General features: G+C 35.8%; 1 protein-coding gene across 11 annotated transcripts in view; it reads left to right on the forward strand.

Moving 5' to 3' along the window:
- Positions 1–26,630, forward strand: part of DLG1 (discs large MAGUK scaffold protein 1) — a 259,278-nt gene that overhangs the window by 153,820 nt on the left and 78,828 nt on the right. For all 11 annotated transcript variants that reach the window (XR_007128143.1, XM_047733750.1, XM_047733758.1 and 8 more), the window contains 6 exons: positions 942–992; positions 3,674–3,798; positions 6,008–6,177; positions 7,717–7,853; positions 14,135–14,279; positions 25,148–25,268. Coding sequence is in view for 10 of the 11 variants with exons in the window: in XM_047733750.1 (XP_047589706.1) it covers positions 942–992; positions 3,674–3,798; positions 6,008–6,177; positions 7,717–7,853; positions 14,135–14,279; positions 25,148–25,268 (749 nt within the window). In the remaining variant the exon portion in view is untranslated. The remainder of the gene's footprint in view (positions 1–941; positions 993–3,673; positions 3,799–6,007; positions 6,178–7,716; positions 7,854–14,134; positions 14,280–25,147; positions 25,269–26,630) is intronic.

Genomic DNA, 26,630 nt, shown 5'->3' on the forward strand with positions numbered 1-26,630 from the left:
GAAATTTGTGACAGAGGAAGCAGTAAAGTAATAGATGCAGAGGTGGAAATTTGCAAGATATGTAAAGGAAAGAGCAAATCATTCAAATTTTGATGGTATGTAATACTCATGAATTATGTATATTAGGAATGAAACTAAGTGATAAATTGGGGTCAGTTCATACAGAGCCTTGTATGAGTGTTTCTGAAAGTTTAGGAGCAGTAAGTATGTTATTGGACATGGGCCCCAGAAAGATCCATCAGTGTAAAACACATTAGAGTTATTTGGGCAGCAGAGAATACTGTCTGAGTGTTGGGTAGATTACATTAGCAATAATCCAGAGGAGATTAACAAAGGCTTGAATCAAGGTAGTAGAGATGAAAATGAAGAGATAATGGTTTTCAGAAAAATTGAAGTATTCAAATCAATAAGAATTGGCACCTGATTAGATGTGTGGATCAAGGCAGTGAAAAGAGTTGAAGTTCCATAATATTAAAAGCCGTATGGGGGTGCCTGGGTGCCTCAGTGGGTTAAGCATCTGCCTTCAGCTCAGGTCATGATCCCCAGGTCCTGGGATGGAGCTTCATGTCAGCTCCCTGCTCAGCAGGGGGATGACGGAGGGCTGGCGGTCTGCTTCTCCCTCTCCTTCTGACCCTCCCCAGTGCTCATGCACATGTGCTCATTCACTCTCTCTCTCTCTCAAATGAATAAACTTTTTAAAAAATTAAAGCTGTATGTACCCTTTTTGTATTTTAAAGTCATAATACATGAATTGTCAACTCATTAATTACATTTGCCCTCATCTATTCCTTGAAAATTTTACCTAAAATTATTAAAATGCAGTCAGATTATTTGATTACCACCACATTTAACAGGTTTGCATTAATAAATCTACAAAAATTATGTCTTGACATTTCAAATTTTATATTCTAAATTTCTGTGCTACTTCTTTTTTCCATCAGGTTAATGGCACTGATGCAGATTACGAATATGAAGAAATCACACTTGAAAGGGTAAAAACTTAATTATCTCAAGATTTTATGCATAAATCTGTTGCTTAAAGAATTCTTTAAATATACTGCTCTTTCATACTGAATTCAAGGGAAAAGATTTTTCAAAAACATAACTATGTAATATTAGTTTCTTTTATAAGTACACCTATTATAAAACTAACCATGGTATTTTTAAAACATGTTGCTCTTTAATAACTTTTTTTTAAAAATAAACTTCTTATTTAAAGAGTTCTAGATTTATAAAAAAGTTATACCAAAAGTTTCCACTTATCTTGGCCTCAGTTTTGCCAGTTGTTAACATCTTACATTACTGGAATACATTTGTTTCAACTAATGAACCAATATTAAGTATTATTATTAACCAAAGTCTATACTTCATTTGGATTTCCTTAGTTTTTGTGTTTTTCTCTTTCAGAATCCCTTCCAGAATACTACATTACACGTAGTTATCATGTCTCCTTAAACATTCCTCTAGTCTGTTTCTCAGATTTTTCTGTTTTTAAGTTTTATTTTTATTTTTCATGTAAAACATTATTGATTTAAAGTATTTAGTATGCTAGTAATATGCTTATTGTTAACAGTTTTCTTTTTTAGCATAATGATAACCATAGTTCTAGTGGACAAGATCCTATTGAAAATTTAGGCATTCCCCCAGTCAGAAAATAATTAAAGGGTACAATTTAGATGTGTAAATTTTCTTGTAATAGTTAGCTCTTAAGAATATTTGCATTCAAATGTTGATGGATTTCAGTAATGCCACCTTGCCTGACAAGCATTTTTGAGAAATAAAGTGTTTCACAGAAGTAAAATTTTCCAAGTAACTGAATGTCTGTTTAAGACTGAAATCCAGGGCACCTGAGTGGCTCAGTTGATTAAGCATCTGCCTTCGTCTCAGGTCATGATCCCAGAGTCCTGGGATCAAGCCCTGCATCAGGCTCCCGGCTCCACGGGAAGCCTGCTTCTCCCTCTCTCACTCCCCTGCTTCTGTTCCCGCTCTCGCTGTGTCTCTCTCTGTCAAAATAATAAAATCTTAAAAAAAAAAAAAAAAGACTGAAATCTTAGATAATTAGGCTTGTTTAAATGTGAAGCCAGAGTGGACTTTGAGTGAAAGTAGACCAGGGGGTCTTTTACATGTATGCTAGGTCTTTACTGCCCACTACCCAAATTTGGGTTACCATAACATAGTACGTGTATTTTAATATGGTATTTTTTTATTTAGTTTTTTTCCAGCTTTATTGAGATATAATTGACATGTAATTCTAACTTTTTAATCTTACTCATTTTCATTCTCTCCCAGTGCCTTATAAATTTATTTAGTTAGGAATGGACATTGCTTTTTCACTTATTAAAAAACTTGAGTACCAGGAATTGGAGAGATGTTAAAGACTACAAACTTAGATGAATTAATTTCTAGAGATCTAATGCACTGCGTAGTGATTTTAATCAATAATACTATGTTATATGCTTAAAAATTGCTAAGAGACTAGATCTTAAATATTCTCACCACAGAAAGAAATGACAATTATGTGAAATGATAGAGATGTTAGCTAAAGCAGTGGTTATAATCATATTGTGATATGTAAATATGTCAGTCAACACATTGTATACCTTAAATTTATATAATGTCATATGTAAATTATATCTCAATTTTTTAAAAAAGCAAAGAAAAAGAACGTGAGTACCTGAATGATTTGGTAACATCACACAACCATTGATACTATTATTCGTATTCTAGTACCTCTAGTTTTACTCTAATAAAAGAGTTTAGACAAAAAAATGATTAAAATAGAATTTTAGGACACATCACAGTAGAGGGAGTATTTAAGCTATTTAATTAACAGTTAAGTAAGTACTCAGTTCAGATGTATCTGCTTATTTGAGTTGCCTGAAAGCCAGAGTTAGAAGATTTTTGCAAAAATAAACAATTTTTTAATACCATTGCTTAGAACATTTATCTTTAAAGACTTTTTCGAAGCAGTAGAAACCTCTTCAAAGAAAATCTTACTTAGAAATACAGTATGTAAAACAAGTAAAAACTAGCACTGCTTTAGCAAAATTGACTTTGTTATCAAGAAAACTCACCAATTGACTTCTCAGGTTGGACTTTCAGTATTAGAAAATGCATTAGATGTCAGGGATGGGGAAAAAACATGTCAAAGATGACGACTTAACAGATGTAACTTGGTCATTTTAAAGTCAGCTGATGGCAAGGTTAATAAAAGAAAAGCACCATCCCCTACCCCATTTTTAAAAAGTTGAAATAATGTTAATTTTACCTACTCAGAAATAATTGTAGTGGGAAAATCACGTTACTTTTTTTTTTTTTAAGAGATGTTTGCCTTACCAAATGTTGAGTGGGATACATTCTAAAAGAGACCTATCAGTGACCTCTGCAGAGGGGTGACTGATCTAAGGGCAAATTGCATATACTTTGAAAGAAATAACCATAATAGACTATACTTCAGAAGTATTTAGTTCCTACTCAGAAGTAATGCCTTTGAATTCTTCATAGAGAAAAAAGAGCTTTCCTTATATTTCTTAATTTATAATCTTCATGTCTCCTACGTAGACAGCTTTATGTATATGTTCCCCATGTTAGTACAGTTTCTAGGTTCTAAAATGACAGGAACTTCTCAATAAGGGTAATTCTTAATCTCAATTTTTTTTTTCTTTATCCACAGGGAAATTCAGGGCTTGGTTTCAGCATTGCAGGAGGTACGGACAACCCACACATTGGAGATGACTCAAGTATTTTCATTACCAAAATTATTACAGGGGGAGCAGCTGCCCAAGATGGAAGATTACGGTACATTTTGCATTTTATGTTGTGATGCTGAATATAATTTGTGTTTTTTTCTTTAGGCAGATTGAACAAGGAATCAATACAAATAAACACAATCATAAACCAATATAAGGTAGATGTTTAAATAACAAATGAATGAGATAATTGTGCACTAAGCGTTGTTTCCCTCTTTTCATTTAGGAGTTTAGTTTTATCTCAGATACTATAACATGTTGAAAAATAAATTTGATTGATGGTTTTAAATGTGAGCAAATTTGGGGTGCCTGGGTGACTCAGTTGTTAAGTATTCAGGTCATGGGCCAAGCCCTCCCTTTCCAGCTCCCCCTGCTTGTGTTCGCTCTCTCGCTGTCTCTCTCTGTCAAATAAATAAATCGAATCTTTAAAAAAAAGTGAGGAAATTTATAGAATTCAGAAAATTCCCTTTGTATTTTTAAATGTATTCAAAAAATGTTTTCCATGTTCCCTGGGTAGGAAACATGTATATAAACTTAGGGAGATGATACATATCTGAATTTGTATCCTGTACCACAAAAAGTAAAGATTATGCAAACTTAAAAAAGTAATACATTTTCTTAATTGAATGAATGAAAGTAATACTGGTCTCTTATTTGAATTCAGTGTTCCATTGTAGAAGATAGCTTTAGCATACTTTGTTGTTTCCTTAGGCCATACATTGTGGCACTTTTCCTATGCCCTTGTTTGTTGGGGGTGTGTGTGTGTGTGTGTGTGTGTGTAGTAAGAGTCACAAGTTTTAGGACTAAGGATTTTTATATGGTCTGTTAAAAATAACATCTGTTTATAAGGCTGTTGGTGCCTTCTGTAGCTCTTCAGTTTCTTGCCTTCTCACTGGATATGACAGGTGATAGATTAATGAAATCAGTTGCAAATAAAATTAATAATTTGACCATTCCTGTAAATGCAGACATTTACTTCCTGATTCTGTTACTGGCCTTTTATTTGTCCTAATGTGAAAATTAATGTGTTCTGTTTGTTTCAGTGAAGAACATACCTTTAATATTCTAATATATCACTGTCTTCGCATACAGAGTTTCTTTCCTCTTAAGAAAGTTAATTACAAAAAAAAAGTTAATTACAGAAAACCTTATCAGGAATAATTTTAATATTTTAATTGTCTTTTGTTCTCTTTCCCTGACCAATTACAAATGATTGTTTTTCCTCCTGATGGAATGCTATGTAATTTAAACTGAGACCAGAACTGGGGGGAAAGTTACGACTGGAACAAATCAAACTTTAAAAAAATATATTCTGGGGCGCCTGGGTGACTCAGTGGGTTAAAGCCTGTGTCTTCGGCTCAGGTCATGATCCCAGTGTCCTGGGATCAAGCCCTGCATCGGGCTCTCTGCTCAGTGGGAAGCCTTCTCTTCCTCTCTCTCTGCTTGCCTCTCTGCCTACTTGTGATCTCTGTCTGTCAAATAAATAAATAAAATCTTAAAAAATAAAAAATAAATATATTCCTTTTTCAAATTAAAATACATTATTACATGAGAAACCTTTTAATTAAATGATGTAATCTTTAGCTTCATATAAATTTCAAGAAATTATTTTTTTTAGATCTATCTAGTTTGAAAAAGCAAGTCAAAAAATTACTTTTGGATATATTAGTGATTATCTCAGTTTTGCCACCATTGTCTCCGTGACCTTTAACTAATTATTTTGTCTGCACTTCTGTTTTCTTTTCTTTGAATCACAGCTCTGTCAGTCATTATCTGGGTGACCTTAGGAAAGATTATTTAAACTCTTTGTGCCTCAATTTCTCCATTTGTGAAAAAAAAAATAATAAGTATATAACTACCCTACAGGTTGTTGTAAGGGATAAAACACTAAAAGAAGTACCTGGCATGTGGTTATTGCTAAATAAATACTAACATACTGAATAAATAAAGCATAACGTATCTTAATGCTTACACATAATAAGCATACAAGAACCATACAAATTATAGTTGTCATTATTATTTAATATTTTTGTGTGATAATTTGTTATTTGCACTGTTTCTTTTGCTAGCCCTCGGAAAATATTTGTGTTTATTTATATGAGTATTTGATTCAGTGGAATTTAACAAAGTTTCTTCATATGTATTTTCTCTAGTAAATCTCTTTACCTTAAAAATGAAAATGACAAGAAATTATCAAAGTGAAAATTAGATATTTTAATATTTAATTTTTATTTTTAATATTTTGGGTTTTTTCTCAGGGTCAATGACTGTATATTGCGGGTAAATGAAGTAGATGTTCGTGATGTGACACATAGCAAAGCAGTTGAAGCATTGAAAGAAGCCGGGTCTATCGTACGCTTGTATGTAAAAAGACGGAAACCGGTATCAGAAAAAATAATGGAAATAAAGCTCATTAAAGGTCCTAAAGGTATGGGGATGCACCTGGGTAGCTCAGTCAGTTAAGTGTCTTTCTTTGGCTCAGGTCATGATCCCGAGTCTGGGATTGAGCCCCACATGGGGCTCCTTGTTTTGCAGGGAGTCTGCTCCTCCCTCTGCCATTCACCCCACTCATGTTCTCTCTCTCTCTCTCTCTCTCTCAAATAAATAAATAAAAACTTAAAAAAAAAAAAAAGGTCTTAAAGGTATCTAATAATGAAACTAAGATTATTATGAAATTACTGAGATAAATGTAACTATCGACTTGTTACACACATTCTAAGATTCACAGTACTGGTAATCTACAGAATGTGTGTGAAGTTTCGGAATTTCTATTATGCTGGTTTTTGTCTTAAGTAGAGTTTACAACACTTGTAAGTCTTGTATAGTGTGGCTATTGTCATCATCAGTCTACAAAGTACCTTTAAATACAGATACACAGGCTAAGTTAAAAGACGAAAATATTTATGAGTGTGTTATTAGTAGTTATATCTGCAGTGAGGACAGTTAATATTTGATTTTTGAATTTTGAAAACATTGATGGGATTGAGGATAAATGGAAATACTGATTCTAATTTATAGCTTCATGGAAGAAGTAGTATTCCAACCAATGAAAAACAGAATAGAGAGCTACAGATTTATCTGGTTTTGAAGCTATGGGATTTATTAATTACAGAAATTATTTATTTAAAAAATTATGATCATAGAGAGGTTCATTGGTGGTATAGTTAGTTAAGCATCCAACTCTTTGTTTCAGTTTAGGTCCTGATCTCAGTGTTTTGAGATGCTGCCTGTGCTGGGCTCTGGGCTCAGGGCAAAGTCTACTTAATAAAACACTCTTTCATTCTCCCTCTGCCCCTCCCCACCTCCCCCACCCCATCCCCCTAGAATCGAGCTCTTTCTCTCTAAAATAAATAAATCTTTTTTTAAAAAAAGGTAATTCGTAGACTATTGGGAAAAGAACAAAATTATCCACATTTCTGAAGGCTATTCTGCCCACCACCAAAAATTTTATTATTTTTCTCAGTTGTTTTAATTTTGTGAAGGTATTAAAAGTGTTAGAAGCACAAACATTATGGCAATAAAAGTGAAACATAATTTTGTAATGCCTCTTTGAAACAAATAACTGCACTTACAAAAAGACTTTAAGAAGTAACCTGGTGGGGGAGGGGGAAGGAACTTATTTATAACTATAGGAATACATATATATATACACATACACACATACACAGACACATATATATGATCATCTACTGACTACAAAGCAAATATATAAAACTTTAAAAGTAGGGAAATAGGGGCACCTGGGTGGCTCAGTCACTTGAGCATCCAACTCTTGATCTCAGCTCAGATCTTGATCTCAGGGTTGTGAGTTCAAACTCCCTTTAAAAAAAAGGCAAATAGATTCTTTTGTGTTTAAAAAACAAAAACATGAATATGATAAGACGGTCAATTTCTAGTTTTTAACCATTTCTTTGGACTTAAATTCTTGTTAAATGATGAAATTTCAAAACTAATGTTTTCCAAACAGGTCTTGGGTTCAGCATTGCTGGAGGTGTTGGAAATCAACATATCCCTGGGGATAATAGCATCTATGTAACCAAAATAATTGAAGGAGGTGCAGCACATAAAGATGGTAAACTTCAGATTGGAGATAAACTTTTAGCAGTGAGTATAAGAAATTTGTTATTTTAAAAATCATTTTGATGTCTTCTCTCTCTCTCTCTCTCTTTTTTTTTTTGGTTAACAAACTAGAATTTCTGTTTGCCAAAAATGTCTAAATAATATTTAAATGAGTGAATACTAATCTTGGTTTAATCAAAACCTGAAAAAATGACTCTTGGTATTGTCTGATTAGCCTTTTTTCCCCCCCTCTACTAGCTTCTCTCTTTTTTTTTTCTTTTTCTCTTCTTTCTTGTTGAAGGGTTAGGGAGTTGGATGCACAGAATTGTTTAAACAGTGTCATCTTTCATGTGTGACTTTTTTCCCTCCCTTTTTTTAACTTAATTATAGTATAATGAAAACTGCTAAAGTCTTTACCCAACCCAAAACTAGAATATCAACAATTTGTGTTTTATTCATTTGCTTTTTAAAAAATTGTTTAATCAGGGGCGCCTGGGTGGCTCAGTGGGTTGAGCCTCTGCCTTCAGCTCGGGTCATGATCTCAGGTCCTGGGATCGAGCCCCACATCAGGCTCTCTGCTCAGCAGGGAGCCTGCTTCCCCCCCTTCTCTCCCTGCCTGCCTCTGCCTACTTGTGATCTCTGTCTGTTAAATAAATAAATAAAATCTTCTAAAAAAATTGTTTAATCACACACATATGCCTGAATATTTTGTGTAATGTTAATTTATTGGGAAACTTTTTTAAAGGCTATTGTGCTAAATGTTGTCTTTTAATACTTTCTTTTACTCAGTATTGGTTTACTGAGATTTATCCATATTGTTGCCTGGAGCTGAAATATTCATTTTACCTCTACATAATATTCTGTTCTGGAACTATATGGCAGTTTATTTGTCCAGTCTTCATCAATAACTGTCCTAGTCTATGTTCCCTGGAAAAATACCTGAAGAAAAGCTACCATGCTAAGGTTTTGTGGGGAGGTATAATCTTAGAAGCTTAGAGTGAGTAAAAATGAAAAGTGAGGCAGACAATAAGGGAAAGTCAATATAAGCTATTATGTTTCTGAGCTAGCCATAATTTCATAAGAAAATGTTGCTATAATTGCCTGTCATATAGGACAGTCTTACAGGCAGGTGATATGATACTTAAATAACCTTGAGATCCAGCCATCCAGAGAAAAGAAAGGATTTATCTCCCTGTCTCTTCTTTGGCAGAGTCTCTGATGGGGCTAACTGTCCCAAATTTCTGGGCTGTTACTCAGCTCCTCTAGGCAAATGCTAGGGAAGCCAGCTCCCATATTCCATAGCATAGTACTTCCTCTGAACTCAGGAAGTGGTGGAAAAAACCAGACCCTCAGTGATCTAGACAGATCAGACACAGGCTTTTGACATATTAACAGCTCTCACTCTGCAGAACAACGTATCAGCCATATCCAAGCACAGCCCTTAACCTAGGGCCTTCAACCCTAGATTGAAAGAGCTGATACTGGAGGAGACGAGGTGAGAGAAGCAGTAGCCAGGTCTCTCTAGTAAGCCCACAGCCAAAGCCTAGTAGGCAGGTAGGCTCAAGCAAATCTGAAAAGGCACATAAACTAGGTCTGACATAGTGGGGAGTTGGGTTATTTCCCCTTTTTTTTCCTTTCTGTTTTTCCTGATAGTATGAATAATTCTGCTAGGGAGAGCTGCTTTGTGTTCTGATGAACATGTATATACAAGAATTTCACTTAACTATTTATCCTAAGCAGTGATCATGGAATATCCTCTTAGTAACATTATAGGGGCACCTGGGTGGCTCAGTGGGTTAAAGCCTCTGCCTTCGGCTCGGGTAGTGATCTCAGGGTCCTGGGGTCGAGTCCCGCGTCAGGCTCTCTGTTCAGCGGGGAGCCTGCTTCCCTTCCTCTCTCTCTGCTTGCCTCTCTGCCTACTTGTAATCTCTGTCACATAAATAAATAAAATCTTTAAAAAAAAAAGTAACATTATAGCAAAAACATATTGTTTTCCAAACCAGTTATAAAAATGTACACTCCTGTCAACAATATATAAATGATTTCTTTGTTGTACATGCTATCCAGTACTGCCTATTGTTGCAGCAAGGAGATAGACTGATTGTTTATGAGTTAATAATGGGGAAGAGGAAAGAGCTGACTTTGAACTGCTTTTCTATACACACACACACACACACACACACAGTTGAAAACAGCCTTCTTTTTCCACTGGGTTTTTCATTTGTACTTCTTAATTTCTTAGATACCATGTTTTCCTTTTATGGTTTTTCCAGAATTAGTTTTAGTGCTTGGGAAGCCAGCAATGTATGCTGATTGACCATTTAGTAAGGCTTTGGTTGTCATAATTCCACTGAAACGATCTAATTCTTAGTTCTCATTTTAATTGACACATCAGGCATTTGACATGGTTTCCTCCTTCTTCAGACACTTTTTCCATTTTGCTTAACAGTTATACCTTCTTTCTTGGTATTCCTCTTATCTCACTAGTCTTTCCTTCTCATTCTTACTTTTGGTGCATCTTCTCCCTGACCTCTAAACATTGAAGTGATACAGGACTTGGTCCTTGGACATTTCTTCTTCTTTTTGATAGGTGGTCAAATAACTTACTGTCTCATTGCACATGGTAGGCATTAAGTATTGTTTTCTGACTTCAGTTTTATTTTTATACATACACATATATTTTGTGTTTGGCTGTAATATAAAATTTTTTTAAATTTTATTTTTCAGCGTTCTAAGACTCATTGTTTATGCACCACACCCAGTGCTCCATGCAAGACGTACCCTCGTTAATACCCACCACCAGGCTCTCCCAACTCTCCCCACCCCCCAGAACCCTCAGTTTATTTCTCAGAGTCCACAGTCTCTCATGCTTTGTCCCCCTCTCTGATTTCCCCCAACTCACTTCTCCTCTTCTTTACCCAATGTCCTCCGTGTTATTCCTTATGTTCCACAAGTAAGTGAAACCATAATTGACTCTCTGTTTGATTTATTTCACTCAGCATAATCTCCTCCAGTCCCATCCATGCAACACAAATAGTATAAATTCTGGTTGCAAATATATATATGTGCAAGTCTTCTTTTGGAAAATCTCAGAGTGACAAATCTTTTACATTCTCCTTTCAATTCAGTTTGCTTGACAGGTAAATACTCCTAATTTTAACCTTTTGCTGGACATAAAATATTTTTTCATTCGCTTTTAAGGAATTGCCTTTCAGGGGTCCTAGTTAATTGATAGCATTCAATCTCACTTCTAACCTTGAAGAGGCCCAAGCTAGATGCATTATCCAGCCTGTGCATGGTCCTTCAAAATGTATGAAGTTGAAAATGCTCCCCCCCAAAACTCTACTTTCAACATTTCTTTTTCCTTTCAAAATTTGCAATATCCCACTATTTTTGGCATCTGAGGATATTTGGTAATGTAAAATTTTTAACAGTGGTTCTTGGCAAAACAGTTGACAACCCTAGAAGATTTCATCTAGTCTCCTTTCATATGTCTCAAGAGTCCTGTCAGATTTAATATATCTAAAAATGAACTTCTGATTTTCGTCCTACGCCTCACCCACCACCCCCAAGTCCTGTTCCTTGCACAGTCTTCACATCTCATGAAGTGGAAACTTTATCCTTCTGTTTGCCCAGGTCTAAAACTTCAGGATCATTATCCTTCATACTCCTTATTGAATCCCATAGCAAATCTTGTCAGGTCTTTTATCTGTTATCTAAAGCTGCTTAAGAAAACACAAAAATTAGTGACTAAACCAACAATAATAATTATTTACACTTCTGTAATTGGGTGGGGTTCAGCCAGGACAGTCTTTCTCTGTTCTGTACACTGTCACCTGGTAGCTGAGCTAGGGCCAGAAATCAACTTCCAAGTTCACTCATTTATGGCAGGCAAGTTGGGTGGGCTGAGTACAGGTGGAGCTGTTAGCCAGTGGTCTCCCCACATGCTACATTAGGTTTCTCACAGGATGGTGACCAGGTTACAAGAGGGATATACCAAAAAGACAGGCTTCTGTGTGTGGCGTTTATCAGTCCTCTCTTTGTATCATAGTTACTAATGTCTCACTGGCTAAAGCTAGTTACATAGCCAAGCAAGGTTCACTGTAGGAAGGGATTTTACAGGGGTGTGAATACCAAGATGCGTGGCTCACTGCAGGCCACCAGAGGAACAGTTTACTTTATATTTCAAAATGCAGGTAGACCTTCACTGTACATGGTAGTGTGGGACCATAAAAATGACCATGTAGCTGAAACCCTGCAAAGCAGTATTAGTAATTGGTGGTGAAAGTTAATGATTGTTCTATGACCTTTAAAAATTTTTGTTGGAATGTTAAAAACTCTCCTCGGTGGCTCAGTGGATTAAAGCCTCTGCCTTCTGCTCAGGTCATGATCCCAGAGTCTTGGGATCAAGCCCTGCATCAGGCTCTCGGCTCAGCAGGGAGCCTGTCCCCCTCCCCTTTGCCTACTTGTAATCTCTGTCTGTCAAATAAATAAATAAATAGAATCTTTAAAAAAAAAAAAAAAACTCTCCTGTCAATTATACAGGTACAAATTAGGGAAGTGAAAAATATACTAAAATTAGTATTTGTTTAGTACATTGTAATTTTAAAACATTAGAAACATTTATGATGTTTTATTTCTTTTTTTTTTAAGATTTTTTTTTTAATTTGACAGAAAGAGAGGGATCACAAGTAGGCAGAGGGGCAGGCAGAGGGAGAGGGGGAAGCAGGCTCCCCACTGAGCAGAAAGCCCGATGTGGGGCTCGATAATGCTCAGGGTCAGGACCCTGAGGTCCTGAGGATAATGCCTGAGGATATCCCTGAGGATAATGCTCAGGACCCTGAGATCATGACGTGAGCTGAAGGCAAAGGCTTAACCCACTGAGCCATCCAGATGCCCCCGATGTTTTATTTCTTTGCCAAAGGAAAAAAAATTACCAAAAAGAGGAGCAAAGTTAAGCTAAAGCTAGCAGAAGGAAGAAAATAATAAAGATTAGAGCAGAAGTTAATGAAACAAGGAATAGGAAAGTGAGAGCAAAGATAAACCAAAACTTGGTTCTTGGGAAAGGTGAACAAAATTGACAAAACTTAGCTAGACTCATACAGAAAAAAAAGAAGGCTCAAATTTCTAAAAGTAGAAATAAAAGAGGAGACATAAGGAAATACTTTTATTTATGAATAATTATAGGCCAACATATTAGATAATTTATATGAAATGGACAAATGTCTAGAAAGCCACCACTACCACTTTTTTCAGACTGTACTGAAGAGTATAGACAGGAAAATAAAAAGATACGCAGATTGGGAAGGAAAAAGTTAAAATTGGTAGATTACAACTACAAATACAGTTCTACTTGCATATAGAAAATCCTAAGGAACCTACTGATAGAATAGTAAGTTTAGCAAGGTTGTAGGATATATATCACTACCTAAAAATCGATTCTGTTTCTATAATAGGAGATAAATGAATGGCTAATAAATAACTGAAAAACTCGACTATTAAACAGTGGAAATAAAAAATAATGTACAAATTGAAGCATGCTTTTTTATAAATTGATTCTGTCCAGTGTTGGCAAAAGGCCTGAGTAGATGGGCATGACACGCTCATATTCTATGGTAGTGAGTATAAGTTGACTAAAGTCATTTACTTAGAACACTTTAAATATCTGTTAATATTTGAATGGCTTAATAAATTATGGTATAATCACACAATGGTGTACTGTGCAACAGTTTTTTAATTCTGTGTGCCCCGACATGGAAAGATCTCTTAGATACCTTATATTAAAAATCCAATTGCAGAATAAAAACTTTAAGATATAGTCTCATTTTCTTAAAAAAAAAAATCTAAATATACCTTACATATATTCATAAATACCTAAGAACAGAAGAAGAATTAGGCTTGGGGGTCGTGAGGAAAAGGGACTGGAATTAAGATTGGCTATTCCAGGAGTGCCTGGGTAGCTCAGTCCTGCCTTTGGCTCAGGTCATAATCCCAGGGTCCTGGTATCGAGCCCCATGTCAGGCTCCCTCCTCAGCAGGAAGGCTGCTTCTCCCTCTCCTACTCCCCCTGCTTCTGTTCTTTCTCTTACTGTGTCTCTCTCTATCCAATAAATAAAATCTTAAAAGAAGAAAAGATTGCCTATTCCATTAATACACATAAACAACTTCCTGATGTGATAGTAAAAATGGATATTTTCTTTCTATATATCTTTATATTCCTTAAATCCCTCCTGCTTTTCCCGTATTTTGGTGTAATTGTTTATAATGAAAGAGCAGAAAGCTAGTGAAAATGTCCTAAAACAAATGTCTTTTGGGATTTTCCTTTAGGTGAATAGTGTGTGTTTAGAGGAAGTTACTCATGAAGAAGCAGTAACTGCCTTAAAGAATACGTCTGATTTTGTTTATTTGAAAGTGGCAAAACCCACAAGTATGTATATGAATGATGGCTATGTACCACCTGATATCACCAACCGTAAGTTTGTTTGCTTAAATCTGTCTTATTTCCCTATTTTTAAATATGTTAAAGAAACTATAATAAGCATTTTAACTTAATAGTTTTTAAAAATCAAATTTAAATCAGAATCTTGATAGTAAGAAAGGGTGTGTCCTTTTTCAAAGTTTTATGTAGATAACAGTCACCAAAGGTATTTGCAAGTAATGCACATTCCTGTTTTGTCTAATAGTTTTGGGATGTAGTACAGAAATTTACTTTAACAAGCAATTCTTTTACAACCTTGGTAGTTTTGAGGTGTCTGGTGCTGCTAGTTCATGGACTACACTTCAAGAAATACTAATATTAAATATTTCTGAAACGGGCTTTTCTATGTTCTGTTATGTGAGCACAGATACTATTTTTATACAAGCTTCTAGTATATTACCTAACTGTATTTGTATGCAGTACAGTTGTGTTGCCTAGAAATGAACTGTTGTGAAAAGTAGTAATGTAATTTTAAGTTTCCTGTTTGATTTCCAGTTTCTTTTTTAATGTACGGACTGGGATAAGATTTAAGGAATGTGTTTTGTGTTTGTTGAAAATGGAAGTTTTATTTCTTTGGTGAATTGAGTTGATATTAGAAGCACCCATGTGTACCAGAGATCTTAAATGTACTCTCTGTAGTCTGCTTTTCCAAGTGTTCCTCATTTAAATTGTAGAATTTTAGAGGTATTTGTGGTTTTATAAATGGCAAGGTTCCAGTTTTAAAACTGTCAAAGTTCATTATTGTCATTAGTCATAAGTTAGACAGAAATTTATTTTTAAACAAATACACTGTCTTCCAATGATACATCTTCATTATCTGCCTATTGATTTATTAATTACTCAAGTATAACTGAACTTTTAAAAATCATATTTAGTTTCTTTAATGGAGAAGGGATGATATCTTTTTTTGAAATATTTCATTTGTGTGAGAACAGAAGTTTGCTACTTATTTAAAATTCTCACATATAGTTGGTCTTACACATGAACTTTATATAATGGCTTTATGTATTTTTATTTGATTAGACATATAAAATTCACTAAAAAGCTATTTTATGCACCAGTGTAAATATCAGTCTTGTTTCTTTATTATGCTGCCTTATCTGAATGAATATTTGTAACACTTGTTTTGTGAACTGAGAGTTGGTGTCCTGATTATGACCAGATATACAGACAGCCAAGCTGCTGCTTATATGTTGAACTGAAAAAAAAAAAGTTATTTTTTAATTGAATTACCCATTTTTATATATACTCATATAGAAATGGAAGAACTACCTTGCTCAGTGGGAAGCCTGCTTCTCTCCCTCTTCCACTCCCCCTACTTGTGGTCCCTTTCTCGCTGTCTGTCTCTCTGTCAAAGCTAGTCCTAAAGAGGGGCACCTGGGTGGCTCAGCGGGTTAAGCCGCTGCCTTCGGCTCAGGTCATGATCTCAGGGTCCTGGGATCGAGCCCCGCATCGGGCTCTCTGCTCAGAAGCCTGCTTCTTCCTCTCTCTCTGCCTGCCTCTCTGCCTACTTGTGATCTCTCTCTGTCAAATGAATGAATAAAATCTTTAAAAAAAAAAAAAAAATCTAGTCCTAAAGAGTGATAATTAAATAATGATGGTTGTCTTCTTTATAGGCATAGATAGCTTTCCTTTTTTCATCTATTGAACTAATAGAACATTGTGAAAAAGTGGTTTATCCTTGCTAGTTCAGCTCTTTTCATAAGGTTCTATTTCCATTCCCCTCTTCTTAGGCGACTACAATTACGAATCTTGTTACATATTTCCAGCCCACGTTCATACTACATAGGCTGTTCATATGTCATTTATCTATGTGTTTTTTAAAAAGCATTTGTGATTCAGGGCACCTTGGTGCCTCAGTTAGTTTAGTGTCCAGCTCTTGGTTTCAACTCAGGTCTTGATCTCAGGGTCATGACATCCAGCCCTGCATCAAGCTCCACACTCAGTGCAGAATCTGTTTGAGATCCTCTCTCCCTCCCCTGTATGCACACGCTTTCTCTCTCTCTCTCTCTCCCTCTCTCTTTCTCCTTCTCTAATATAAATAAATAAAATCTTTTTTTTTTTTTTTCCAAAAAGGCATTTGTGATTAAAAACTTCTTACAGGGTCACCCGGGTGGCTCAGTTGGTTAAGCATCTACCTTCAGCCCAGGTCATGATCTCAGAGTCCTAGGATCCAGTCCTGCATCTTATTCTCTCCTCACTGGGGAGCCTGCTTTCCCCTCTCCCTCTGCCTGGCTCTATGCCTACTTGTGTCCTCTCTGTCAAATAAATAAATGCGATCTTTTAAAAATAATAAATAAGTAAAAATAAATAAATAAAAACTTTTTAAAGAAATTATTTTTACCTATCATCTTTTCCGAAGTTCTTGCCATCAGACTATCCAACTTACTTTAGTCATTGAAGATTTTAGTGCCAGGCCCATTGTCCTTGCTACTACTATTCATATTGTCATTCTTAGTGGTGTCCAGCCACAATTCACACTGATGATTTATTCAACAGTCTGGCCTCTCTGTTTCTTGATCTCTTTCTTCCTAACTATCCTGCCCTCCACTCCACTTCAAACACATGGTTCCATATAATAATTTAGAGCTTATCATTATCAGGGTACCTGGGTGGCTCAGTCGGTTAAGCCTACAACTTTTGATTTTGTCTCAGGTTGTATTCTCAGGGTTGTGGAATAGAGCCCTGAGTCAGACTGTGTGCTCAGTAGAGAGTCAACTTGAGATTCTCTTTCTCTGCCTCTACCCCTTCCCAGCCCCATGTACTCTCTTCTCTCTCCCTCCTTCTCTATCTCTAATAATTATATCTTTAGATGTTTTCATTATCAGTGTCTTCACCACCTCAATTTTTTGACTACCTACCTCAGTTCATTTATCCCTATTCTAGTAATTCATCCTCATTTTGACCTTCCATTCTTTGACACTACAACTTGATTGCCCTCTTGTGTCCCTATCTGTCTATGTTTTTAGCTTAACTTCCATTATTTGTTATGATACTCTCTCCATTGCATATATCTTCTATTCCTTTGGCCCCCCCAACTTCCTCCTTTTCAGAATCCCAGCCAAGCTTCAACCTGCTGTCTTCCTTCATTCTTGCTCCCTAAAAAGCAGAACATCACTGGAGAGAAGTACAAAACTGTAGCTTAAGTTATGACCATAAATTTCAGGTGGGGTCATACTCTTGTGGTTGTAACCGAAATATAGATAATAACCAAAATAGGGCACCTAGAAATAAAAGTGGGTTTCTTACGAAGGGAAAAAAGTCCATTAGATCTAAAAGAGAACATAGTTTCTCTGCTGACATTATAATTCTCATTCTGGTATATTACAGGTTTCTCACTTTTAATTTATATTCTTTTCACCTGGAAGGTCTCATTGAACTTCTGACTTGGTTACTGATCTCTTTCGACTTTTACATCAAGTCCTTCCACTTGGCTTCTCTTCTAAATCTTGGAGGGCTTGGATCATTAACCTTGATACCTAAGGACAAAATATTAGGCTTCCTTGTTTTGTAGTTCTCTGGGGAATCTTTTCACTTAGGATTTGCAGTATAGGAAATAGTGTTGTTTTATCTGATCTTCTTTAGGGTTGTCATTTCTTTGATAGGAACATTAATTTTTAGTCCCTGCTGTGTTGAGATATTATGCCTTACAGGTGAGAATGACTCTTCCAGAAAAGATCCATTGAATAAAGACACAGTCTGCACAGATATGCAGGGGGAAAGTACCTTTTCTGGTTTGGGTAGTTGACCAAAGTTCTTGTCCTTTTGCATTTTGTTGTCATTGTTCCAACCATAATTGATGATGCGGCAAAGAAATTTGAGTTCAAAATCAGTAAACCATAGACTTTAAAGGGCTGGTGATTATAGAGGTTCACATGAGTTTCTTGCTTTAGAGCAACATGCCAGTTTCCTTGAAAATCACAGATGTTTTTGCTTATCAAAGTCCAAAGGGAAGACTTTGGACTTCCAAAGTCAAGAGCTATAGTAGAAAGCCCTTTGGTTTGAATGCAGAAGAGCATCTTAAATGGGAACTAGACAGAAAACAGTTACTGTTGGACACTGCAAACCTATAAAATGAAAGATACACTAAACTTCTAAGCCCTATACTATCAATAGACATTGTAACTTTTTCTTTTTTGTATGATTAGAGAGGGAGATGTACACATGCCTATAGAGCATGCATTTTTTCCAATATGCCATGATTTCATTTATTATCAGTTGTCTTTTACACAGGTCACTTCATTCCTTTTACCTCTCAAGCCACTATAATAATTTGAACTAGTGAGCCTTGCATTTTTATATTCCTGATTGTGTTATAATGCTTTGTGCATACAAGACAGTAGTATATAGTGAAAGAAGAGACTGATGGTTAAGTAATATATATTACAGCTAAATTTTGAAATGCTTTTTAACTTTATCATAAAGCCTCAGGAAGTTAAATAGAGCTTTCAGTGTGTTTTGATAATGATGCAAATAATTCAGATGTGTTGTGTTTTTAAAGCTACAGCTGAAATGTGTTGCTTACCTGAGTAAGAAATAGCTTTGTAATCTTCTCTTTTTTGTTTTATAGAGAGAGAGAACGCACAAGTGCAAATAGGTGAGGGGCGGGGCGGGGGGGAGATTCTTAAGCAGACTCCATGCTCATCATGGAGCCTGACATAGGGCTTGATCTCATGTCCCTGAGATCATGACCCGAGCTGAATCAAGAGTCGAGCACTAAACCTACTGAGCCACTAAGGCACCCCTATAATTTTCTATTCTTAGCTCTCACTAGAATTACAACTTATGACATTTACTATTATTAAAAGGAACCAAGGGATAGTTTCGCTTATTTTTTATTTTTGCTTCTTACCAGGTTTCCATTCTTTTATGGGTAATTATACGGGTGCCTGGATGGTTCATTTAGGTAAAGCATCCAACTCTTGATTTTAACTCAGGTTATGATCTCAGGCCATGGAATTCTGCCCCACGCCTACTTAGGTGCATGCCTGCACTCCTTCTTTCTGAAGATTTTATTTATTTATTTACAGACAGAGATTACAAGTAGGCAGAGAGGTAGGCAGAGAGAGGGGCGAGGGAAGCAGGCTCCCCGCTGAGCAGAGAGCCCAATATGGGGCTCGATCCCAGGACCCTGAGATCATGACCTGAGCCAAAGGCAGAGGCTTTAACCCACTGAGCCACGTAGGTGCCCCACTCCCTCTTTCTAAAATAAATAAATCTTCTTTAAATAAAGCATAATTATAAATTGGGCTGACAGATCTGAGCCGGTGTCAGAGCATAGAGGTTGTTGTTTTTTTTTTTAGTAGACTTTATGTTTTAGAGCAATTACAGATTCACAACAAAATTAAGCAGAGGGTACAGAAATTTCTTACATAGCATCTGCCCCCATCCATGCACAGCCTCCCCTATTATCAACATCCCCCACCAGAGTGAGATAGTTGTTACAACTGATGAACCTATATTGCTACATCTTACCCAAAGCTCACAGTTGACATTAGATTTAACTTTTAATTGTATATTCTCTGGGCTTGGACAAATATATAATGACCTGTATCCACCATCACAGAACATACAGAGTAGTTTCACTTACTTAAAAATCCTATATTCTGCCTGTCCTTTCTTTCCTCTAACCTATAGAACCACTGATCTTTTTACTGTTACCATAGTTTGGCCTTTTCCAGAAGGTCATATAGCTTGTATCATACAGTATGTAGCCTTTTGAAGTTGGCTTCTTTCACATAGTAACATGCATCTAAGGTGTCCCATATCTTTTCATGGCTTGATAGCTTCTTTCTTTTTAGTGCTGAATAACTCTTTGGGTGTACCACAGTTTATTTATCCATTCACCAATGGAAGAACATCTTGGTTTCTTAAAAATTTTAGAAGTTATGAATAAAGCTGCTTTAAATATCTTTGAGCAGGTTTAGGTGTAGACATAAGTTTTCATCTCCTTTTGGTGAATACCGAGGAACATGATGGCTAATATCATATGATAAGAATATGTTTAGTTTTATAAGAAATGGCCAAACTGTCTTCCAAATTGACTGTACTCCAGCCGTATAGTATGAGGGTTCCTGTCATTTCATATTCTTAACAGCATTTGAGGTTATCATTGTTCAGTATCTGAGCCTTCTAATAGATGTACAACAATTTTAATTAGCGTTTTCCCGATGACATATGGTGTGTGGAGCACCTTTTTCATATTCACCACCTTTGGTCTTGGTGAGGTATCGTTAAGGGTCTTTGGCACATTTTAAAATTGAGTTGTTTTCTTACTGTTGAGTTTAAGAGTTCTTTGTATATTTTGGCCAACAGTTCTTTATCAGGTGTGTCTTTTGCAAATATTTTTCCTGCAGTCTGTGTCTGGCCTTTTATTTTTTTATTTCTTATTTTTTTAAAGATTTTATTTATTTACTTGACAGACAGAGATCACAAGTAGGCAGAGAGAGGAGAAAGCAGGCTCTCCACAGAGCAGAGAACCCGATGCGGGGCTTGATCCCAGGACCCTGGGATCATGACCTGAGTCAAAGGCAGAGGCTTTAACCCACTGAGCCACCCAGGTGCCCCAGGTCTTTTAATTTTTTAGATAGTGTCTTTTTCAGAGCAGAAACATTTTAATGAAATCTAGTTTTTTTATACTTTTTTTCATGGATCCTGCCTTTGGTGTTTTATCTAAAAGGTCACTGCCAAATCTGAAGTCATCTAGATTTTCTCCTGTGTTATCTTCTAGGAGTCTTATAGTTTTGTGTTTCATGTACAGGTCTTTGATCCATTTTGAGTTAATTTTGTAAGGGTTATGTCTTGATTCTTTTTTTTTTTTCTTTTGCATGTGGATGTCCAGTTGTTCCAACACCGTTTATTGAAAAGACTGTCTTTGCTCCATTATATTGCTTTTGTTCCTCTGTCAAAGATCACTTGACTATATTTATCTAGGTATGCTTCTGGTCCATTTCATCTAGGTTATGAAATTTGTAGGCATAGAGCTGTTCATAGTATTTCTTTATTACCCTTTTAATGTCCCTGGGCTCTGTCGTTAATGTCCCCTCTTTCATTTCTGATATTAATGATTTGTCTTCTTTTTCTTAGCTTTGCTAGGGGATTACCAATTTTAATGATCTTTTCAAAGAAGCAGCTTTTGGTCTTAACTGATTTTTACAGTTGATTTCCTGTTTTTTAATTTCATTGATTTCTGCTGTAATTTTATTCTTTACTTTTTATTTTGATTTGTTCTTTTTTAATTTCATAAGGTAGAAACTAAGATGATTCATTTTAGATTTATAGTATTGAATGTATTCAGTTCTATAAATTTCCTTCTTAGCACTGCTTTCACTGTATCCCACAATTTTGATACATCATGTTTTCATTTTCACTTGGTTCAAAATATTTTTTAGTTTCTCCAGAGATTTCTTTTTTGATACCTTGTATTATTTAGGAGTGTATTATTTAATCCCTACTTATTTTGAGATTCTTCAGCTGTCATTTTGTTACTGATTGCTTTTCATTCCGTCATGATCTGAGAGCAGACATGGTATGATTTTTTTTTTTTTTTAATTTGTTAAGTTGTGTTTTATGGCCCAGATGGTAGTCTGTCTTGGTGAATGCTCCATGTGAGCTTAAGAAGAATGTATGTTCTGTTGTTGGATGGAGTAGTCTATAGGTATCCACTATATCCTGTTTTTAGTGATATTGTTGAGTTCAGCTATGTCCTTACTGATTTTCTGCCTCTTATATCTGTCCATTTATAAGAAAAGAATGTGGATCCATCTGTTTCTCCTTGCAGTTCTGTCATTTTGGCCTCACATAGCTTGACAGTATTGCTAGATGCATACATGTTAGGGATTGTTATATCTTCTTGGAGAATTACCCTTTTGTCATTATGTAATGCCCTTCTGTATCTCTCATAACCTTTGTTTATTTTTAGTCTTCTCTGTCTGGAATTAATACAGTTACTCCCACCATCTTCAATTAGTGTTAGAATGGTAGTATCTTTCTCCTTCCCTTTACTTTTCACCTCTATGTGCCTTTATGAAGTGGCTCTAATATAAACAATATATAATTGGGTCTTGTTTTTGATCCACTATGATAATCTTGGTCTTCTAATTGGTGCATTTAGACCATCGATGTTCATAGTGATTATTGATATAGTTGGATTAATATCTATTATATTTGTTACTGTATTCTATTTGTTGTTCTTGTTTCTTTGTTATCTACTCTATTTCTGTCTTTTACAGTTTTACTGAAACATTTTATTCCATTTTCTCTCCTTCCTTAACAGTTAAAGTCTCATTTTACTTTATCGGTGGTTGCCCTAGAGTTTGCAATATACATATCAACTAACACTATACAACTTCACAGGTAGTGTAATTACCTTAAAGTAATCCTAATTCCTCTCTCCCATTCCTTGTACCATTGTTGACATTCATTTCACTTATACACATATATATACATAAGCATATATAGTTGAATACAGTGTTCCTGCTGTTACTTTCTGAGAAGTTAAGATGTAATTCATATCTTTGTACCTCTATCAGTATAGTAGGTTTTTTCCCTGTGACTTCTTTTTTTTTTTAAGATTTTATTTATTTATTTGACAGAGATCACAAGTAGGCAGAGAGAGGGGAGGAAGCAGGCTCCCTGCTGAGCAGAGAGCTCCATGTGGGGCTCTATCCCAGGGGACAGAGGCTTTAACCCACTGAGCCATCCAGACGCCCCTCCCTGTGACTTCTTTTAAGATTCCTCTCCTTCCCCACTACCTTTTTCCTCTTCTTTGAAAAGGATATTTCCTTGTGTAATTTTCTTGGCATTTGACCTACCTGGTGTTTTCTGACCTTCCTAGATCTGTGGTTTGATGTCTGATGCCAGTTTAGGGGAATTCTTAAGGTCATTATTATTGTTTCAAATATTTCTTCCATTCTTTCCTTCCACATTTGGTATTCCCATTTCATAAATGTCACACCTTTTATAGCTGCCTCACAGTTCTTGGGTATTTTGTTTTAGGTTTCTTTTGTTTCATTCTTTTTTTTTTTTTTTTTTTCTCTCTTTGCTTTTCAGTGTTAGTGGTTGCTTTTGGGATATCCTCAAGTTCAGAGATTCTTTTCTCAGCCCATCAAAGGCAGCCTTCATTTCTGTTAACAGTGTTTTCGATGTCTAGGATTTCATTCTGTTTCTCTTAGAATTCCCATCTCTCTGCTTATTGCTCATCTGTTTTTGCATAATGTCTGTCCACTAGAGCCATTAACATATTGATCATTGTTGTTTTACTTTTTTAAGGTTTATTTATTTATTTTAGAAAGAGACAGAGAACAGGGGGAAAGGACAGAGGGAGAGTGAGAGAGAGTCTTAAGCAGACTCCACACTGAGCACCAGCCTGACGTGGTGCTCGATTTCATGATGCTGCGATCATGACCTGAGCCAGAACCAAGAATTGGACACTTAACTATCTGCACCCAGGCACCGTAATCATTGTTGTTCTAAATTCCTGGTCTGATATTCCAAAATTTCTGCTGTATCTTGAGTCTGTTCTTATACTTGCTCTGTCTCTTCCAACTGTGTTTTTGCCTTTTATTATGTCTTGTAATTTTTTCCTGATAAGGTCAGGCATGATGTATTGGGTGAAAGGAACTGCTGTAAATAGGCCTTTATTAATACGATGATAAGGTGTTGGAGAGGAAAAGTGTTCCTAGCCCTGTGATCAGGTCTCAAGTCTTTTAATGAGTTTGCACCTCTGGAATGTAAGCTACACAGTGCCTCTCAGTATTCTCACTTCCTCCCTTAGGTGGGATAGGATGACTAGAATGGACTGGAGTTGATTATTTCCCTTACCCCAGGTCACTGGTCTCTGATAAAACCCTAGCAGGTTAGGCTTTGATCATTTCTCCTGAGGGCAGACTCTGTTATGAAAAACAGAATGCTCTTGTATATTTGAAAATGGGTTGTGTTTTCCCTTCTTCCTGTCAGTAGCATGAGGAGATTTTTCTCCACTATTCTCTGTGAGAGCCTGGTAGAGATCCAGGAGGTAAAACTCACAAATGTGTGGGCTCCCCCAATAACAGGGTCCCCCAGAAGTGTTTTTACTGGCCCATGCTGAACCTCCAGCGATTTGCCAGTTACAATTCAGGTTTCTCTATCCTAGCACTAGTTCCCACAGAGTTTTCTGCTGTGGTAAGTTATAATTCTCTGTATTTGCCTACCATTTTCTCCAGTTTGGGGGCAGGAGTTTGCCCTGTCATCCCCCCTTATCCTAAAGGTCTAAGAAGACTTGAATTTTTAGTTTAGCTTTTTAAGGTGTTGTTAGAACAGAGTGATGACTTCCAAGCTTCTTACATGCCAAACTAGAAGCCAGAAGTCCCTTAATTATTGTAAAATTTTGTCAAGCATAATCTTTGTGAACCTGTTTTTAAGCTTTCGGTTTTCATTATTCACAATTAAATTTTAAGTAATAGAAAGTTTTTTAAACTTAACCTGCAAAATGATGTCTCAGAAAAATTAGTTTATTGTACTTTGGATTTTGTATTACTGTCTTTTCTAGGACTGCCTTTTAAATGACACTTCTTAGATTTCACCGTGCAAATCAGTTAATGTAAAACTCCTTTTTAGTTCTGTTTTTTTTAGAGAAGACAAACATAAGTTTGCTTACTGATCTGAATATCTATACTAGTTTTTACTAGTATAGTAAACTTGAGCTTGAGCTTGTCTAATTTTTTAGAAAGTTGAGCTTGTCTAATTTTTACCTGGTCTTTTCTACCAACTTACATAAATAAATGGATATGAATTATACGTTAACTAACCTTAAAATTGATAATTCACAAATGCAGTTCTGAATGGCTCATTTCACTTAAAGTGCTTTTTACTTTATTTTGAAGCTGCTTCTCAACCTGTTGATAACCATGTTAGCCCATCTTCCTACTTGGGTCATACACCAGCATCACCAGCCAGATACTCACCTGTTTCAAAAGCAATGCTTGGAGATGATGAAATTACAAGGTAAGGAACTGAACATTTGTCCTTCGTAAATAAAGCCAACTGTTAGAAGAAGTTGTAATCAGCCAAGTAAGATAGCCCACAATTTTCAGGACTAAAAGATTTTACTGACAGATAATGAACTTAAACCTAAATTTTTTTCACTGGAGGGTTCTTTGAGGAGGCTGAAAAAAAAAAAATTTATATTCCAGGGTCACCTGGGTGGCTCAGTGGGTTTGGCTCAGGTTGTGATCTCGGGGTCCTGGAATCGAGCCCTGCATCAGGCTCTCTGCTCCGTGGGGAGCCTGCTTCCCTTCCTCTCTCTCTGCCTGCCTCTCTGCCTACTTGTGATCTCTGTCAAATAAATAAATAAATAAATTATATTCCATATACATCACTGCCCTTTTTAAAAACATACTACTTTTTTTTCAGAAATGGTTAATTGTGCTTAGAAATTATCATAGATAAAACTAAGTTAAGAATATGCTATGTATATTTAAAACTAACTTTTCATATATCCCTGTTTAACATATATCATAAAATTTTTCATAGCAGTAATTTGATTCATGTTTAGAATTCAGTAACTGATTATTTTCTTTCCTTGATATGTATCCTTGATATCCTCACTCCTAAGATTTACCTTAATCTGACTTTACTATTTTAAATAAAGTTTAGAAATCTGTCATTTTATTCCCAAAGAACTCTTAAGTATGTGGGGAAAAAATAAGTGAAAAGTGTTTTACATCTTTTACAGATTATTTACTATAGTAATAAGGATGTTATGTTTATACAGATTGCTTTATAATTTGTACAAGTATTTCATATTATAACATTTAACATTAAATGTCTGCCAATTAATGTCTGTTTTATGTTTTTATTAATTGTATTATTGTTGGCGTTATTATTTTTTGAGCTTTCAAAATTATAATTGTTCTTGTCAGACTCCTGACTCTAGGCAAGGATTCTTTAAGGGCAGATAGGAAAGGATATTCATCTATGTCCTTTTTTTTTAAGAGTTAGCAACATTGAAAACTTAATTTATAGGGGCACCCAGGTGGCTCAGTCATTAAGTATCTGCCTTTGGCTCAGGTCATGATTCCAGTGTCCTGGGACTGAACCCCATATTGGGCTACCTGCTCAGCAGAAAGCCTGCTTCTCCCTCTCCAGCTCCCCCATGCTCGTGTTCCTTCTCCCACTCTATCATAAAGAAAGAAAATCCTTAAAAAAAAAAAAAATTGTAAATATGTGCTCAGTAATTGTGTTGGGAGTGAAAATTAGCAGAAAAACCGGTTTTTGTGGTTATCTCTTTGTGATATGAATTTCCAAGACTGTTAAGTCTTTAGGCTGTTCTCCTATGCTGATCTGTCATGGCTTTGTTGTTTTCTA

The sequence above is a fragment of the Lutra lutra genome, chromosome 1 (genome assembly GCF_902655055.1).
Source record: "Lutra lutra chromosome 1, mLutLut1.2, whole genome shotgun sequence".
NCBI classification, from domain to species: Eukaryota; Metazoa; Chordata; class Mammalia; order Carnivora; family Mustelidae; genus Lutra; species Lutra lutra.